Source organism: Centruroides sculpturatus, unplaced genomic scaffold, assembly GCF_000671375.1.
Source record: "Centruroides sculpturatus isolate CEXI.00-Female unplaced genomic scaffold, Cexi_2.0 scaffold323, whole genome shotgun sequence".
In the NCBI taxonomy this organism is placed as follows: Eukaryota; Metazoa; Arthropoda; class Arachnida; order Scorpiones; family Buthidae; genus Centruroides; species Centruroides sculpturatus.
Window position 1 is genome coordinate 697,041 of NW_019384566.1, and position 21,332 is coordinate 718,372.

Genomic DNA, 21,332 nt, shown 5'->3' on the forward strand with positions numbered 1-21,332 from the left:
AATTTTATTGATTTTTTTTTTACTTTTTTTTTTATTTAATTTATTTAGAATTATTACCTTTAAAATAAAGTTTTTGGATTTAATTGAATTATGTTTATCCAATTAAAAAAAAATTAAAACTTTATAAAATTATTTTATTTAAAAAATAAATTTTTTTACATTTACTTTATTAATCATTTATCTAAGAAAAATATCAATTAAAAGTAATTAGAATTTAAACAGATTTTTACAATCAAATTTATTAACAGATTTTATCTTTTATTAAAGAAAATATAATTTAAATTTATTCTAAAAAAATAAGTAAAAAATAAATTTTTTAAAGTTATATTTGAAGCTTATAAATATTAAAATAGTTTAAAACAATTTGATATCATAATTTGCCAAGTGAGTTGAGTAAATATTTTAAAAGATTCTTTAGAAAATATTCAAATAAATGATTTCTTTTCTTGAAAGAAGATCGCTTAAATAATTGCGAAATCATTTATCAAAAACTCACATGATTTTGAATACATTTTCTGTTGTCTCTTTAGAAAAAAATAAACGTTTCTGGATTCAACTTTGTTAATTAAATTGTAATTTTTTAGAATTTACACGTATATTGAATAAATATCATTCATTTATCTAAATTACTTTCTAAAATTCGTAATGATTTTATATTAGTTTTTTAAGATTTTTATCAGCTTGTTTAGGTTTGATTTGCGAAATTGAAGGGTGTTTATGTTCTTCATTCACGCTTTTTCGTTTACTCTCTTTTCTTATTTTTATTTTATTTTCTAGTGAATATTTACATAATTCGCTCAAATTTTTGCAAATATATTAAGTTAAATTATTAGAAATGGTGATTTTTTTAGAAGGTTAATAAATAACGTTTGCTAGTGAATTAAATCATAAATATACTGATTTTTTACACGATAAACAATTAAAATTTAATAGAATTTTAATTATTTAGTATACTACTAAGGTACTTAATCTATTAATTTTTTTAGAAGGTTGAAAACAAATAACATTTAATGATAAATTAAATTATTAATATTCTTAATTTTTAGATGATGGTAAACACTCGGAGTTTAATAATTAAACTATTAGCATACTGACTTTTTAAAAGATTATCAATCAGCATGTTTACTTTAAGTAACAAAATGGACTTTTGTATCCTGCAAAAATGAATTTTATAAAGAAACCAATAAATATTTTCAAAAAATGACAGTTTTATATGCTACAGTAAGCTAATTTAATGATGTACCCACAGGATTTCTCTGCATATAAGCAAATTATTTACAGTTAAATACAGTTATATAAAAAGTTAATTGAGTGATATTTTTTAGATGAAAGCTCTATTGACGATGTTGGGGGTCTGTTTATGTACTGCTGCATTTCTATTGGTCAGCGAAGCATTACCTACTGATCATCGTATCCAAGTACGAAGAACGAGATTGTGTGGAAGACACCTGGTTGAAGCTTTAGCACTAGTTTGTGATAGCGAATACTACGAACCTCAACCCCTCAGAAAGCGCAAGAATATGATCAAAAGTAAATATTCACACTTTAATCAATTAGAATTACTTATAAAGTAATTAAAAGTAATCATAATCCAGTCATAATATAGTAAAATGTGTGAAAATAGAGGACGTTCCGCTGTTTTCATGCTTTAAATCATTCATCTATAATTATAAAAGTATTAAAAAAATGAATTTTTAGAATTTGGTAAACTTACTGAATATTAATTACAATCATAAATGGGCACCCATAAATTAATTAAAATCAATTTAATCGCGATATAAAGTAGTAAAACGTGTGTAAACAAGAAAGAGCTCCGCTGTGCTTCACTCTTTTCATAAGTAATTATAGTTATAAGATTAAAAATAACTCAATTTTTTTAGAATTTAATAAGATTATTAGTTAATTTAATAAGCTTATTAATTATAATTGGTCATAAATTAATTAAAAGTAATTAGAATTTAAACAGATTTTTACAATCAAATTTATTAACAGATTTTATCTTTTATTAAAGAAAATATAATTTAAATTTATTCTAAAAAAATAAGTAAAAAATAAATTTTTTAAAATTATATTTGAAGCTTATAAATATTAAAATAGTTTAAAACAATTTGATATCATAATTTGCCAAGTGAGTTGAGTAAATATTTTAAAAGATTCTTTAGAAAATATTCAAATAAATGATTTCTTTTCTTGAAAGAAGATCGCTTAAATAATTGCGAAATCATTTATCAAAAACTCACATGATTTTGAATACATTTTCTGTTGTCTCTTTAGAAAAAAATAAACGTTTCTGGATTCAACTTTGTTAATTAAATTGTAATTTTTTAGAATTTACACGTATATTGAATAAATATCATTCATTTATCTAAATTACTTTCTAAAATTCGTAATGATTTTATATTAGTTTTTTAAGATTTTTATCAGCTTGTTTAGGTTTGATTTGCGAAATTGAAGGGTGTTTATGTTCTTCATTCACGCTTTTTCGTTTACTCTCTTTTCTTATTTTTATTTTATTTTCTAGTGAATATTTACATAATTCGCTCAAATTTTTGCAAATATATTAAGTTAAATTATTAGAAATGGTGATTTTTTTAGAAGGTTAATAAATAACGTTTGCTAGTGAATTAAATCATAAATATACTGATTTTTTACACGATAAACAATTAAAATTTAATAGAATTTTAATTATTTAGTATACTACTAAGGTACTTAATCTATTAATTTTTTTAGAAGGTTGAAAACAAATAANTACTAAGCTTGTTAGATCGTTTAAACAATATATAATAGTTTAATTATTATTAAAATGAGGAGAAACGAGGGTTTAGAATGTTTAAAACTTCTCTTTCATCCATTAAAATGGGTATAATAAAGTGAATCATGCACTTGAATAATGCGTGAATATGCAAAGTTGATTATTCCAAATTCTATTTATTATAATAATAAAGTGAATAACTGATCCTACTTTTAACACTATTTAATTAAATTATTCTAATAAAACCAAAAACTAAGTAATAATAGCACTTAAAACAGATTTAAGTACCCCTTTTACCAAAAAATAATAAACAGTAGCTTAATAAATTAAGTAAAATAAACAATTTAATCATCGAAATTTAATTAAAACAATTTATTCTAAAAAAATAAGTAAAAAATAAATTTTTTAAAATTATATTTGAAGCTTATAAATATTAAAATAGTTTAAAACAATTTGATATCATAATTTGCCAAGTGAGTTGAGTAAATATTTTAAAAGATTCTTTAGAAAATATTCAAATAAATGATTTCTTTTCTTGAAAGAAGATCGCTTAAATAATTGCGAAATCATTTATCAAAAACTCACATGATTTTGAATACATTTTCTGTTGTCTCTTTAGAAAAAAATAAACGTTTCTGGATTCAACTTTGTTAATTAAATTGTAATTTTTTAGAATTTACACGTATATTGAATAAATATCATTCATTTATCTAAATTACTTTCTAAAATTCGTAATGATTTTATATTAGTTTTTTAAGATTTTTATCAGCTTGTTTAGGTTTGATTTGCGAAATTGAAGGGTGTTTATGTTCTTCATTCACGCTTTTTCGTTTACTCTCTTTTCTTATTTTTATTTTATTTTCTAGTGAATATTTACATAATTCGCTCAAATTTTTGCAAATATATTAAGTTAAATTATTAGAAATGGTGATTTTTTTAGAAGGTTAATAAATANTAATTATTTTTTTTAGTGCCATGGAAATCTTTGATGGAAGTACCGGAAGGTGTTGGATTTTTAGATCGGAAGCGCGCTCTATCATTTTATAGAAACGATGATTTTTTTGAAAGACGAACACGAGGTATTGCTGACGAATGCTGTAAGAAGAGTTGCACTATTAGAGAACTCGCTTCTTATTGTAAACATTCGATTTTTTACGACGACGACACGAACGAAAAGAAATAATGAATTAATATAAAAAAAGAAGAAGAAGAAAACTTTATATCAGGGACCGTTTTATTTTTCTTTTATTATATTTTTGTTGTCTACATTTTACTTTTCACTCTTATGCACGCGTTCATCACTGTACTTCTGTATTCAGTGGCCAATTTCGATCAATAAACTATTATACGTGTTCAGTAAAAATAAGTATCTTTTATTCGTGATGATATATTCATGTGCTTTATTTAATTATGAAGCGCATTACTGGAATATTATTATTTTTTTTTTTGCACTTTTAAAATTTTAAACGTGATTAAACCACAAAAATTAAGTAGGGGTGCGTCTAGATGACAAGCAGCTAAGTAAAAGCCAAAAAACAGTCAAATTGCTGGATTTCTTTCTACCAACCCATTGAAACCACCGATGGGCCCAACAGTGGCTCACAGTTTTTGGGGGTTTTCTACTAAACTAGAGACTTTGGGCAGTTACTTTTATAGGAAACGAACTGTCATTGGCTTGTCTACTATGTGGCAAGTATACTTGCCACATAGTATATCTGAACGGTCGAAAGCTGCACTTGAACACGTCTTTGAGCAACTTCAGTCACGTTTAAATAATTTAATGCATGTTTGATAAAATTTAGACCTGTCTAAAGTAAGCATGTTTATAAAAAAGAAATAAACTATCTGAACCTGAATCAAAAATATATCAACGTATTTAAACGACTTCAAACGTGTGTTCATCGCGCGTACAGTACATGTCAATTGTTATTAATTACGTTTATACTGCCTTTTAGTTAAAATATAAACTTCTATTTAAAATAAATCATGATAATATTAAATATTTATAAAAATATTGTAAGGCTAAGTATAAATTAATAATTTTTATTCTCGAGAGGCCATTTTTATTCAAGAAATGGACAAGTTAAATATAAAGCTAAAACGCACTGGTGCCTATCTATTACTGGATTTGAAACTTCTTTTAAGCAAGTTTAAACGTGTTTAAACCTGCCTAATAGAATTATTGACGAAATATTATCCGAAATTGTAAATTTCTACTACTAAAATTGGAAATTTTTCAGGATATGATGATTGTAAGAATTTAATAAGTTGCGTCACGATAAACCAATTTTTACGTAAAAATTTTTCAAGTGTTTTGACATTTTATTTTATTTTTTTAAAAATTATATAACTTATAAAGCAGTTCCATTGTTAAAGAGATGAAATCTTTTAAAAAGATAAATTGAAAATTCAATATAATTTAAAAGAAAATAAAATCAAATTGGTTTGATATACTACGCAGACTACAATGATTGTAAATTAAGCGACACCTAATGGTTACTCAATTTGCGTCACACTAAAGTTCGTCTGGTCATATTGTTCGAGTGTTATTTTTAGATCAATTAAACTTAATTTTTTAAATCTTTAAATAATTTATTTATGAAATTATTTTTATAATTTATTATTCAATACTTTTAGATTTTAAACGTAATTTTTTTTAATTTTTAAATAAATTTACTGTATATGTAAATAGTCTTTAACAATTAGGTTGCGTTTGCGCTGCCATCTGGTATTAAAAAAGAGAAATATGAAAAGTGATTATATCTAAGCATAAAAGTGATTATACCTAAAAAATTATCAAAAAATTAAAATATGTGTCCTGTTTCATACACAGTATAAAAAATAAACTTTTTAGATATTTAAATATTGATCACCCATAGAACTATATCTGTACATAACAGTTCTAATCTCATTTCATTTAAAACTCATTACTTTTATTATTTTAAAGATACAAATGGGTTTTAGAACGAATATTAGCAGCTTTTGCTCTAATTAAAAAATATTGTATTACTTTGAAGGTTCCCATAACTTAAATTAATAATCACGATATGGTTATTTTTGGAATATTTTTTGAAAGAATTCCTGATAATTATATATTTTTCTCTATCTTTATTGAAAAAAATGAATATATAGCTTCATTAATCTCAACGTTAGCTGTGACATCGTTTTTAATTATTTTAACTGTAAGCTAGATGAACTGTAGCGGATAATTCACAAGAGTTGTAATAAAGACAAGCATTAACATCAATAAAAAACTTATTTTTGCACATTCAGCTTATAACATAGAAGTTTAAGAAGCATTAATTAACCAGTGGTAGAAAAGAAAATGCTTAATAATCTTTCGTTAAGATTCTTCTTCTTTATTAATTAACTAGCTGTTATCCACGACTTCGCCCGCGGGGGTTTTGCAAGCAAATCCCATTTATATTCAGTATTTCAACAACCATAGTAATTGTTATATAAACACTACCGCTGAGAATGATGAGAATTGCTGAGAATCAAACGAACTATTTTCAATTTGATCAATTTTCTGGAACGTTTACAATCATTCTATAATCGAAACACTATGCGATAACAAACTCGAATTTAAAACGGTTCGAACATTTGGTTAAAAAATCGAAATATATAAAAATATTTATAACAATGTCTGAAATGTTATCAGTTTAATACATCTAAGAACTCAATGAAGGCTAAACGTAACTGAAAACAAAAANAGAATGCTTAATAATCTTTCGTTAAGATTCTTCTTTATTAATTAACTAGCTGTTACCCGCGACTTCGCCCACGGCGCTTTTGTAAGCAAATCCCATTTATATTCAGTATTTCAACAACCATAGTAATTGTTATATAAACTCTACCGCTGAGAATGATGAGAATTGCTGAGAATCAAACGAACTATTTTCAATTTGATCAATTTTATGGAACGTTTACAATCGTTCTATAATCGAAACAATATGCAATAACAAGTTCGAATTTAAAACGGTTCGAACATTTGGTTAAAAAATCGAAATATATAAAAATATTTATAACAATGTCTGAAATGTTATCAATTTAATGCATCTAAGAACTCAATGAAGGCTAAACGTAACTGAAAACAAAAAATCGCATCTAAAATAATACAGTAGAAGCCGTTCTTCAGGTTAAGCCTTAATCCTCTCCCTCTCGCCCACGGGGGAATTTCGAAAAATCCCTTCTTAGTGTGCGTTTTCATGACGTATCCAGTGTACAAAATTTCACCTTTAGGTTAAGCGGTTTGCTCTGGGCGATGATGAATCAGTCAGTCAGTCAGTCAATTTTATATAGGCTATTTAGATTATTAAGAAATTAAATATTATTTTTATACTAATATTTATATATTTTTGCTTTTTTAATGAATTTCATTGTCAAATTAATGATTAAAATGAAAAATTGTAGTTTAACTGTGAGTAAAAAAGTTGTGTGTTTATCTAAAAAATTAAAATCCTTATATATAAAAGTAATATTTTATAATAATTTTCAATTAATATTTAAAAGATTGCATTAGATAATATTCAGAAAAATTATTTAAAAATATTCTTATATAAAAAATTCGATCTGGAAGTTATTACCAGATAAAAAAATGGTGCTGTATTCAGAGGACTTCTCGTGTTACTGAAAATTGTTCTATATTATAAAAATCAAACGATTTATACGAGAAATTAATCGTAAATATTTTAAAATATTTATGATTTTCTCAAACATGACCCTAATTTAAATATTCAACATATTCAAGACGTTCCCAATTGTTATATAACAGAGCGAAAGTATGGCGATCGTCATAAAATGACCCTTCCCAAGATTTTTATATTTTTGAACTCGGAACCTTGAAACGTCGAGAAATGCAAAAAAGTTGGAGTTTTTTCTGTATGTATGGATGTTAGTGTATATGTGTGGGGGGCGTGATTTTTTCACCCACTTTGAAATTTAATGACTCCTGTACGTTTTATCGAAAATGTCTGAATTTTTCGATAAAACGCACAGGAGTTATTAGGGAGGTATNAAATATTTATAACAATGTCTGAAATGTTATCAATTTAATGCATCTAAGAACTCAATGAAGGCTAAACGTAACTGAAAACAAAAAATCGCATCTAAAATAATACAGTAGAAGCCGTTCTTCAGGTTAAGCCTTAATCCTCTCCCTCTCGCCCACGGGGGAATTTCGAAAAATCCCTTCTTAGTGTGCGTTTTCATGACGTATCCAGTGTACAAAATTTCACCTTTAGGTTAAGCGGTTTGCTCTGGGCGATGATGAATCAGTCAGTCAGTCAGTCAATTTTATATAGGCTATTTAGATTATTAAGAAATTAAATATTATTTTTATACTAATATTTATATATTTTTGCTTTTTTAATGAATTTCATTGTCAAATTAATGATTAAAATGAAAAATTGTAGTTTAACTGTGAGTAAAAAAGTTGTGTGTTTATCTAAAAAATTAAAATCCTTATATATAAAAGTAATATTTTATAATAATTTTCAATTAATATTTAAAAGATTGCATTAGATAATATTCAGAAAAATTATTTAAAAATATTCTTATATAAAAAATTCGATCTGGAAGTTATTACCAGATAAAAAAATGGTGCTGTATTCAGAGGACTTCTCGTGTTACTGAAAATTGTTCTATATTATAAAAATCAAACGATTTATACGAGAAATTAATCGTAAATATTTTAAAATATTTATGATTTTCTCAAACATGACCCTAATTTAAATATTCAACATATTCAAGACGTTTCCGATTGTTATATAACAGAGCGAAAGTACGGCGATCGTCATAAAATGACCCTCCCCAAGATTTTTATATTTTTGAACTCGAAACCTTGGAACGTCGAGAAATGCAAAAAAGTTGGAGTTTTTTCTGTATGTATGGATGTTAGTGTATATGTGTGAGGGGCATGATTTTTTCACCCACTTTGAAATTTAATGACTCCTGTGCGTTTTATCGAAAATGTCTGAAATTTTCGATAAAACTCACAGGAGTCATTAGGGAGGTTTGTGTATTAGGAAAAAATGTTTCTAGAAGTTTTCAGACAAATCGGATCATTGATTGGATATTCAGGGGATAGGGTAATATCTCAAAAATCTTCCAATATATAAAAATTATTCTTAAAAATTTTTAATTCAAAGAATAAATGTATTTGTTTGGAAATGCTTTTTAAAAATTCACTACAACTCCCAATACTAAAATTCATTTTATTTTTTAAATAACTTTTGATGGAATAAACCAATTTAGTTATACAGTATCATATCAATAAGTAGGTATATATTAATTAATAAAATACTTTTAAGAAATTGATATTTTCCCAAACCCCAACTCTAAGTACGAAGTAATTTTATGAAATTCGTTCAGATAAATATTTTTTTGTGTGTGTTATTAATAACAATTTTTATCGAAATTAGATCGAAATACTGTATGTTGAAGAGATGGGAGAGGGTAATATTATTATAATAGTTAAATGACCTCCATTTTACAAGTAATCTTTCTTATTAGTACTTTTATGTAAATTTGAATATGTAAAGTTAAAATAGTAATTGTTAGGAATTAGTGATGTAACGAATATTCGGCCACTATTCGGTATTTGGCCTATTTTTCGCTATTCGGCCGAATACCGAATACCTAAAAACAGGAGTAAGAAATAACAAAACACAGTAAATTAATCATTTTGGTAACTTTTATCAATGCTGAACATACATTTCAAGATCGAGAAAGCGCAATTTTTTGCTTATTTATGTAAAAGATCAAAGGAAAAGTAATATAACTAAGTTATTTTTTAAGAGATCAAAAAAGGGTAACAAATCAAATGAAAACTACCTACTTATTATGTAGTTTAATCATCTATATACCTGTATATAAAAGAACAAGTCCTGATAGGATAATTAACGCAGAGCCAAAACTATATTATAACTATAGTTAACGTTGAATTTTTTATAATGCCACAATTAATAAATATAATAGTAAATAAAACAGATGTGCAAATCCAATTTGAATTAGAAATTGAATAAAATAAAAAAAACTACATATCTAGATATAGAGGAAATCCTCGATAGTTCGAAATCCAAGGGGCGAAATAAAAGCGATTTCGAATTATCCGAGTTTTATATGTACAGGTATCCATTATGCAACACGGCTTTGCTCTAACAGAGTTTGAATACNAATCTGATTGACAGTGTGTCATAATTCCCCATATAACTAAAAAATAATTTTTAATTGAAAACGTTTGATATATTGAAAATAAGATATTTTACAATTTGTAAGTATAAAACTTACCTTTGTTGTTCATTGTTTTGGTTGACTTTTACGGATTTGTTTTCTCTTTTCTTCTGAAATATACCGTTGCTTATCACTTGTGCTAAAATAATATGTAGAACTATCCTTTGAATCTCCTTATGTTCACGATTCCCAAATGTTTTATTAGTGTTAATTCTTTTCACATTCTTTCCATAATATAAATTCTGCAAGGCAAAAACACAATGATAAATTCATATTACTTGTAGCTATAATAATAATACTAATATTATGGCTCACACGCCTTGTCTCTGAGAACCGATATTTATTGTTTTACAAACGTTTTCAACCTGATCTACAGGCCATCGTCAAGTATTTTCAATTTTCTGGAATGTTTTTGTATTAGTTCCAGCTTCGAACGAGTGTGTGAAAAAAAATTCAAATTTTATAACTGTTTGATATCTCGTTGAAATATCAAATATATGAAAAATGTAACAAATAGTATAAATATGTGAAATTCAACTAATTAAAATACATGGAATAAAATAAAATACAAATATACTGACACAATATACATAATTATATCTACAGAGTGTGCGTTACATATTATATTTTACTGCGTTATTTTTGATCATATATTTCCATGCCGATGGTATTCCTGTGGCATATTTGTAGTTTAAACATTTGCCAGTAAGGCTAGATCTATATATTTCAAATTTTTCTACAGTCATTGCTAAAGACAGTGAGTGCACCGGTTTAACAATCCTAGCCTCATTCCATTCAACAACCGAACCCTCTGTGCTACTCTGGATAGTGCTGTAGTATAATGCCCTTTGTTTGCATCATATATATGTTCTTTAAGCAAAACGCTTAAAGACCATTTACTGTCGTAATGATCGCTGTGATTGGTGTATTACTAGGTTCGGTTTAATTGGTAGAATTTCAACTGCTAATACACTTATAACAATTCATTTATTAACCAACAGATGGCGATATGTTATAAATCACGTACGTTATAAATCTGGGTGAAAGTTTAAACAGTTTTAATATGACGTCATGATTTAACTTTTATAATGGACAGTGTGATAAAATGACATACAGATGATTTAATAGAGTTCATTGTTTCACCAAATCGAGCAAAACATTAAAGTAAAGTGTAAAAGTAAAAAATTAAAGAATGTAATATTAAATTTTTATTTTTTAAATTATGAAATGAATTAGTTTAAAAAATACTTAAAAACATATAAAAAATTAAATATACGGGATATAATAAAATATCATAAAACTTTTAAACAAGTATAAATACAGTAGAACCTCCATTATCCGGACTTCCATTATCCGGATTTTCGATTATCCGGATTGTTCAAAATAAACAAAAATTTTACGAATTTGCTGATTTNTCTGGGTGAAAGTTTAAACAGTTTTAATATGGCGTCATGATTTAACTTTTATAGTGAACAGTGTGATAAAATGACGTACAGATGATTTAATAGAGTTCATTGTTCCACCCAATCGAATAAAGCATTAAAGTAAAGCGTAAAAGTAAAAAATTAAAGAATGGTAATATTAAATTTTTATTCTTTAAATGATGAAATGAATTAGTTTAAAAAATACTTAAAAAACGTATAGAAACATTAACTATACGGGATATAATAAAATACGTAGAACATATATAATAAAACTTTAAACAAGTATAAATACATTAATATTTCATGTGTAATATAACATCGTATATGATTACGGAGATACATGTAAGCCTATATATATTTGTATGCACATGCATTTGTATCTATACCGTACTTTTACCGTAACTATGTTATAGTAAAAGTGTTTAACCGGTAATTACGCATAATCGCCGGCTTTTATACATGATCAACAATTATTTTGATAATTTTGATAATTTTCACTAAATTTCTTACTTTTGCCGGTGATTTTACGTAATTCCCAAATGAAGTTGGTAAGTTTGATAGATATCGCTGAATCAAAATCGCCACTTGGCGATATTTTAATTATGGTGGCGATAAAAGTATAATACTGGCGATAGAAAGTGACAATAAAATACTAATCCGCTTGTTTCTGAAATTGAATCACAAATCACACTTCGGGGAAAAACTGCAAAATGTCGAACTTCTGTACAATAGGAGTCCCGTGCCCCACACATCTAGCGATTTCATGACGTCAAACAGCAAATTCCGCCAAAAAGTAGGAAATGACGTCGAGAACCGAAAGCAGTTTTGCGCAATGCCTCCCAGCGTTTTCAGGATGGGAATTTTTTATCCACGAACAGAAATTTTGGGGAATATTTTGGAATGACTTTTTTTCACTTTGATCTTTTCTCAGTATACTAAAACAAAAATTTTGACATGACAGAACTTGTGAAATACTGTTTAAACATTGTGATCAAATGTATTGTTTAAGATTATTCATTAAAAAATTATTCAAAAATGATTCCTATTGCTAGCAAGAGGAGAGCCAGACGTTCGGGTCTCAGATTGGAACGAAACTTGGTGAGCATGTAACCCTAAACACAAGCAGCTTATCGTCCAAATAATAGGACCCACTCTTCTCAAGCGATTCCAAAAATTGAGCCTTTGAAAATTTAGTGTTTAGCTTCGGAAAGTCTTCGGAAGTTTTATATCGAAGAGTGGCGATGGCCGAGTAAATAAGACGCTAAGCATTGGAGCTAGATGATGTAGATTTGGTTTGGTTTAGTTAATTTTGTGTGTAACTTTATTATTTTACCGCATTATTATTAATATTATTGTTCTTCACGTCTAAACCTTATAAAACAAGAGATTAAAACTTGTGACGTCATTTCCTGTTTAGCAAAGACAACCTCTATAAATTTAACTATTTTATGTGGTTAAATAAAACTTTTATTTAACGATATTAAAATTTATTTCTTCACATTTATTTTCACATATTTTACATGCCATGTCCTCACAAGCGAATAAACTTCAGACGTTACTGCACATGGACCTAAAAGACAAGTGAAATGAAAATAGAATAGCAGATCGCAGCGTTTTTTTTTTTAATTGTTAATATTATGGACATTAATGTTATTAATTTCCTCGTGCGCTCGTGTCTGTTACATATCTAAAAATAAATATGAAGAAAATTTTATTTAATAACCTAAAATTTAAATCTACAGAGCTCGTTTCTCGTAAACAAGAAATGACGTCACAATTTTTAATCTCTTGTTTCATAAGATTAAATGCGAGAAATGATGATGATAACGCGGTAAAATAATAATGTTAGACAAAAAAACTAAACTAAAATTTCGAAGAATTAACGAACGTACTTAAGTACATTATCTAACTCCAGTACTTAGCGAATTATTCATTTGGCTATCGCCACTCTTGGATATGAAACTCATAAGCTAAACACTAAATTTTCAGAGGTTGTTTTTGGAAATGCTTGAGCAGAGTGAGTACTGTTTTTTGGACAAGGAGTTGTTTGTGTTTAAGGCTACATTCTCACCAAGTTTCGTTCGAATTGGAGACCCGAATGTCTGGCCCTCTCTTTGTGAGAGTTTAACACAGGCATGGTCAACATACGGCCCGCGGGCTAGATCCGGCCCATGTAATAAACAGGCCTCGGAGTCGCTCACTTTTCTCACTTTTCAGGTCATTNGAAAATATAGTAGCATGTTTTTTAATTTTTGGAACCTAACCCTCCTTTTCGTACTAGTTCTTTGATTCGCATAACACGGATTCGCATAACACGGCAAATTTTTGGAACGTAACTACCGTGTTATACGGGGGTTACGTGTTATACGTGTTATACGGGGTGTTACCGTGTTATACGGGTTTTTGCTCTCTACCAGGCCGAACTGCTAAGGATCCTGAATCCTTAGCAGTTCGGCCTGGTAGAGGGCAAAAACCCGTGTCTGCACAGACAGTGATGTTGCGATTGCACTCGTTGAAGGTTTTAACTCCCGATCTAACCCCGTGTGACTTTTTCCTGTGGGGTTACTTAAAGTCCAAGGTCTATCTTGGTGGTGTCCCCAACCTTGAAGAACAACATTTCTCGAACTGTGATGAACATTCCTGCAGACATGTTACGTTCGGCTGTAGAGAACACGGTGTTCATGATGCAATGTGATGTCCAGCAGGATGGTGGTCACATTGAAGGAAGAGAAGATTATTTGCCGATTAATTAAACTTTCATTATTGCACTGAAACCTCTGTCCGATTATTCATTTGTGTGTTTGTTAATTGCAGCTGGGTTTTATGCAAATTCTTAGCTGTTTCGCTACAACAGCGCCAAATCCACCCCTACCGGCGAATTTAGGTACTATTTTTTTCCTTCGGAATCCCTTTCTTACGTCTTCTTTAGTCACTATCCCAGATATGGCGACAGTCCGGCTGTTAGATTGCTCTACAGATGTCTCTGAGTACCGTCAGTTTAAAAAACTAAAACAACTGTACTTTAAAATGGTGTAAAATGAGGGTTTTTATTAATTAGTGACCCAAATATAACAAATATTTGTGTTTTTAAATAAATTTTCGCTTGTCTTTTTTTTAATAAATGAATTTATCTATTTCTAAGTAAAAATTGAAAATGTCTGTATAAGTAATTTTTTTAAATATTCTTATTCATGATAAAGTTTTAATACTTATTATTATAATCCAAACATGTTAATCCTGAAATATACTTGTATATTGGGCCACAAGTATAGGCCTGTATAATATATACTTGTGGCCCAAAACTCCAAGACTTCATCCAATGTGGCCCAGAGAAACAAAAAGGTTGGACACCCCTGCTCTACAGATTTAACTATTTTATGTCGTTAAATAAAACTTTTATTTAACGATATTAAAATTTATTTCTTCACATTTATTTTCACATATTTTACATGCTATATCCTCATAAGCGAGTAAACTTCAGACGTTACTGCACATGGACGAAAAAGACAAGTGAAATCAAAATAGAATAGCAGATCGCAGCGTTTTTTTTAATTGTTAATATTATGGGCATTAATGTTATTAATTTCCTCGTGCGCTCGTGTTTGTTACATATATAAAAATAAATATGAAAAAAATTTTATTTAATAACCTAAAAGTTAAATCTACAGNTAGAAGGAGCACTTTCACATTCACCAACTCCTCTAAATCACTCGGCACGAGAGTGTCACCTAACCGGTCAATGTCCGTCTTAAATACCTCCCCTAATTCACCAGGTTGCCAACCCCTTTCCCCACGGCTGAAAAGTAGCCAAAAAAGCAAAAAAAAAAAAAAAAAAACTATACGACACGTATAAGGCAGAGGGCTGCAACCACACACTTGCCATCCGCTTAGATAAGAATGTTGGTCAATGAATTTGCCAGTAGCCGAGTGGATAAAACCATTGAAGACCGGTAGTTGGTCGCAGATTCGAGACTCGCCAATGGGCTGATCGCATGGAGTTTTCCGGATTTTCTTCGCGTGTCTAACACCTACNAAAGTTAAATCTACAGAGTTCGTTTCTTGTAAACAAGAAATGACGTCACAATTTTTAATGTCTTGTTTCATAAGATTAAATGCGAGAAATGATGATAATAACGCGGTAAAATAATAATGTTAGACAAAAAACTAAACTAAAATTTCGAAGAATTAACGAACGTACTTAAGTACGTCATCTAACTCCAGTACTTAGCGAACTATTCACTTGGCTATCGCCACTCTTGGATATGAAACTCATAAGCTAAACACTAAATTTTCAGAGGCTGTTTTTGGAAATGCTTGAGCAGAGTGAGTACTGTTTTTTGGACAAGGAGTTGTTTGTGTTTAAGGCTACATTTTCACCAAGTTTCGTTCGAATTGGAGACCCGAATGTCTGGCCCTCTCTTTGTGAGAGTTTAACACAGGCATGGTCAACATACGGCCCGCGGGCTGGATCCGGCCCGTGTAATGAATTTATGTGGCCAGCGATCAATCTTTCAATATTAACTACTCAAGTCCGGATAGCTCGATGAAAAATTCTGACGTCTAAAAAAACGGTCAACAACACACTGTGCGTTTACAATTAACCCTCCATTACAAATCTCGTAAGTACAGCGTAGAATGTTGATAAAGCATGATAATCCGAAAAATGTGTCTGTAATCTCTATCTACAATTTAGTCTCTACAGGGTGACACCACAATGAGATCTCGCACCATCTCAAATTTTTCCTAGGGCAGCCTCTGGTTCGGCCCGTGGAAAAAGTTTTCTTTCCAATTCGGCCCGGGGGGCAAAAACTGTTAGCCACCCCTGGTTTAACGTGTTACTTTTGCTTTTCAGACGCCAAACTGATAAGGCTACCGGCACCTGCATTAATTAGTAAGTAAAACTTGTGGCGATAAACAATTTGAAGTGGCAGAAAAAATTTTAAACTGGCGACGATCTTCAGCTAGTTGGGCATGAGCTTCTCGGGCTATATCGCTCCTGGTAAAGTGTGAGGTAATTGCCATGTAATAGTAGTTGTATGTGTTTATGATAATCGTTATTAGGGGAATAATACCTTCTGGGAGGTCTTCTAAGGGTAACTGGTATCCTATTCAGGCGTTACAGACGTGGAGAAAACCCGGAAAATTCCACGTGGCCACGAGGAATTTTCCATAACGCTAACACATAGCCGAATTCAGTGTTCAAGGACGGAACCCCTCGGCCACTTGTGGGACACAAATGCTTGTGCGTACAAATATATACAGACGACTCTATTACGAGAATCATAAAGTAATTTGTTACATTGTTGGGGTATCAAAACTTTGTTACAAACTATTTTTTCCATTTTTTTATGTATTAAGAAAAATCTTTATTTTTGTCAAATTTTATTAATTAAAATAAAACACAGTTTTTAATTCTGTTTTTTAATGTAATAGGAATCTCAAAAAAAAAAAAAAACATTTGACGTGGAACCGTTTGATTTCTAAAATGACTCTGTATATAAAAGTAATGATAATGAGGGAATATTTTTCATATCAATCAATTCTTCGAATTTTGCGATAAAGTTTTAATTATAATTTTATCTTTATTTGTCTAGTTTTATGAATAATCTAAATTTAAAATACATATACAGTATCTAAAAAATTAATTTTGAATGACTTTTCATTAGAATTTCTGGGAGATTTAACTACAGAAAAACTTAATTATTTAAAAAATAATAATTTATGTGATATTTTTTAATTAGTGAAAATCAAGGAATCATCCTAAGGAATTTAACGAAAGATTGACGTTTTATTAATTAATTTATCTTCGAATCTTTCGGTTTACAAATGTTATAGTTATTCGTTAAAAAAAAAAAAAATAGCTTTAGATACTCCTTTAACATATTAAATGAGCATTTTCAAATTGACACCGGCTCATTCTGATGACCGCACAATAGGATATTCTCGTGTCGATATAACAAATTCACGTATAATGTGGTCAGATACGAATTCAATCCAAAGTATAAAGATTTTCAATGGATAATTTATGTGGATAATTCCATTTCTAGGTCATACAATTATATATTCTTATGTCATTCAAATCTGGTGATTATGATGGAGGGAAGATGACAGCAGTATATTGTTTCACGAGGAATTCTTATACTATGGTGTGTGCAGTAGTGTTCTGGTTCTGATACACTGTACAATTTACTGGTAACGTTATGCAATCATTAAAGATCTGTTTTGTAGTCTTCTTGATTCATTGGTACAAAACCAAATTAAACTAAATTTTAACTTAAAAAATGTAGTAAAATTGTACATAAACATTTAAAAACATGTCCGAAACAATTTCTATAAACAGAAAAAAATGATTGAGAATTCAAATTAACAGTTGTCTACAGGATAAAAATTTAGGTAAATTATCTTCGGTTTTTAACTACTTGTAGAAATAATTGTGAAATACACCTGTGCTTTAAAAATTCAACATAATCTGTAATAATTATCGTTATATTTTGATAATTTTTAGTGCCTAATACAAAATGAAAATTTAAAAAATAAAATTAATGACCTTCATTTAGAGAAGTGGATTTTGATAAAAATTCTGCTTCTAAACTATCTAAACTATCTACATATATGGGAATTTTAACTCAAATATTATATTAAAAATTCTTAAATCAAACTCAAAACCAAAATAATTTTGATTTATATTCAATAATTCAATATTAATCTTATAGTTAATCATCAAAATTATTGTTTATTCAATGATTACTTAACAGGAAATTTTGGTTTTAATTCTTGATTAATTTCTAATTCATAAAGATTAATATAACAAGATATATCAAAAAATGTATTTTTATGTGAGTATATGTCGAAAATAATTAAATATGTTTTTAAATTTTTTCAGTTTTGGCTTGTTCTACCTTGTGGGCACTAAAAGGGCTTTTTAATCATACGTATTGTGGATTTAGATTTTTAATTTTGATTGATGGGATAAATCAACGCAACACATGGGAGATCTGCCAAAAGTTAAATTGGTCATCTATGGGAAACTCGCCCCTATTTAGGGTGCGATAAGTGAAGAAAATCCAGCTCTTGAATGAGACGCGAACCCACGACTAACTATATCTTCAGTCGGTTATTCTGCTGAATGCATTAAAGGTGTCTTAAAAGTCATTTTGAATCCAGTTTTAGAATATATCCTTTAATTTTATTATGCAGATATCACTGAAATAATGCCTGGATGGTCGGCTTTTGGTTGTTCTAATTCTTCTGTAAAAGAATATAGCATAAAATGTTTTCCAAGAGATCCTGTTCGGAGAAAAATTTGGGCTAAAAAAGTGCGCCGAGAAAATTGGAAACCTACAAATAATTCTTGTTTGTGTGAAGTTTATTTTAAACCACAAATGTGGAAAAAAAATGAGACTTGATGAGAAGAAGAAATTAAAGCATAATGCCATTCTAACTTTGTTTTCATTCACAAAACAAATTATTCACAGAAAACCACCAAAAGGAAGATCCTCGACTGATAAAACAAATAAAAACTGCAAAATTTACTTCTCCAGTACATACTACTCATACTACTGTTGCACCATCAACAAATTTTGAAACATCTTCAACATTTATACGTTCCGAGTTTAATGTCTATAAATTTTTTTCTGAAAATCTTTTTGCAAATATTATTACGTACTACTTCTAAAATAATCAATAAACTCCTGTTTAAGAACAATTTAAAATTAATTTCAGTATCTCAATATTTAAAAAATGTCAAAAGGGAGTTATAATGATGATGACAAAGAGTTTTTATCAGAATTTGTTGATGTAATCAAAGAACCCATAAAAGAATATGATAAAGTTGTTATACCAGAAATTTTGAAGCTGAAAATATGCCTCTAAACAATGTAGAAATTAATTCATTATATAATATATCTGGTTATTTAATATTCTTCCTCAGGCATATCCTACATTTTTATCTTGTATACAGTGCTCTGGAAGAATTTTCAAAATTATTGCGAATGCCCTAAATTGTAAAAATTTTAAAGCTTTTTAGAGATGAGTATGTTCAGTACATAATTTACAACAAATGCATTGATTTATGAAGCAAATTAGCATTCGTAGGCAATCGCTAACCACTATTAATGTTTTTCTCAATAAATAAAACTATGTCCTACATTTTGGAATGAAAAGCCTTCGTTTTCATTCATGATCATCTGGTCACCTTATGAATAAATTATCTAATATATACCTAAATTAAAATGTTAGCGCAGCGATCTTATTAGCAACGATTTGCTTTAAACTTTCTACAGTCGTTGCAACAATGCTGAATTTAGCAACGACCCGATAGTATTAGCAGGATCTTTTTACCTAATAGTCTGTCTACTGACGTTTTCAATTCACGCATTCCAAAGTAGAATATTTTGGCCGACAAAAGGGGCTAGCAGTTCGGCAAACAAAGGTAGTTTTGCTACGAGAATGAATTTTAATTGGTATATAATATAATCTAAATAAAAATTGTGTTTTCCAACCTTCTTGGATTAGCGACACACCATAATTATTATAATAAAAGTGTTTAAAATTATTTTAAATCTTGTCTATTTTATTATCTGTTAAAATTTGAAATAAATTACGATAAAGGTAATTCTAATTAGAGAGTAAAATTCGGATGAGTTAACAAGCATGCTTGCAAATTGTATATAGCTTTTGAACCTGAACTGCTGTTCTTGACGCCATCTTTCGGAGCTTGAGAATAAATTGAAAGTAAAAAGGTGTTGACAAACCATAGGATAAAAAGACCCTGATAATATTACGGTATCCATAAAGAAACGAAAAAACAGAGACAAGGCTTCTTTCCGCAGACAGAGGATCGAAAACGGGGACCGGATAATCATCCATCGTACTTGAGTAAAGGCATCACGTAATAAAGCGACCTGCTCCCGATCTCGCTACGAGAACAATCATGAGCTTTGTGACTTTTGGAAACTTATTCATCGCTGAAACGCCACTAACTAATATGGCAGATTTTACATTTTCCGCTGAATTTCCCAATCCTGCTGATTTCCCCCCTAAATCTGGGGAGGAAATCAGTGGCGTGCCGTCATTAGAAGCGGTGGATGCTCCGCTTCCCTTGTATTTTCTAAAAAAAATACATATTAATTTTAATTATATGAAAATAATCGCACAATATTTTATTATAACCGCATAATTTCCCAATCCTGCTGATTTCCCCCCTAAATCTGGGGAGGAAATCAGTGGCGTGCCGTCATTAGAAGCGGTGGATGCTCCGCTTCCCTTGTATTTTCTATAAAAAATACATATTAATTTTAATTATATGAAAATAATCGCACAATATTTTATTATAACCGCATTATGTATCTTATTACAAATTTCTATACTACACGTGAAAAAAAATAAGATTGCTATTGTATATTCGAATATTAGTGGCGGAATAGCGGAGTGGAAACGCTGTATTGTCAGCATCCAGAGTCAGATTCGCGCATGCGCTTTACATAGCACCAATCTCACCCGGTTTAGCCGGTGGAGGCCCAGGACCTCGGGTGGCTGCTACACGTATACCGCATCCAATTCTATCCAGAACCGGTTCCGGGCTGTNAAATTTTTTCAAAAATTTTTTCCCTCGCGAAAAAATTTTATAGCGATTTTAATCTACCTTTAATGACGCACGATTAAGGATTAATTGTTTTTTTATGGAATTTTGATATCAAATTTCATTCGTTGTTCTAAAGTTCTAGTGCACAGATTTTACTTCAGTAAAGTTATTTAAAGCTACTTTCTGATATTAAAAACGACCTCCAATAGTTTTTTAATTTTTTAATTAATAGATTTTATTATATATGTTACCGCTAAAGCTCGAAATCCGTTAATGTGTACATTACCTAGCTAATCTGCAGATTAACTAGAGTGATTTGTTAAAGCTGCGAAAATTATTC

The 21,332-nt window shown here is 29.1% G+C and overlaps 1 protein-coding gene across 1 annotated transcript in view; it reads left to right on the plus strand.

The window, feature by feature from the left end:
* Window positions 1-4,115, plus strand: part of LOC111624064 (bombyxin A-2 homolog) — a 6,679-nt gene extending 2,564 nt beyond the window's left edge. Inside the window, exons 2-3 of the mRNA XM_023366846.1 lie at window positions 1,326-1,530; window positions 3,724-4,115. Coding sequence (XP_023222614.1) covers window positions 1,326-1,530; window positions 3,724-3,935 — 417 coding nt within the window. The 3' untranslated portion in view covers window positions 3,936-4,115. The remainder of the gene's footprint in view (window positions 1-1,325; window positions 1,531-3,723) is intronic.
* The last annotated feature ends 17,217 nt before the right edge of the window (window positions 4,116-21,332 follow it).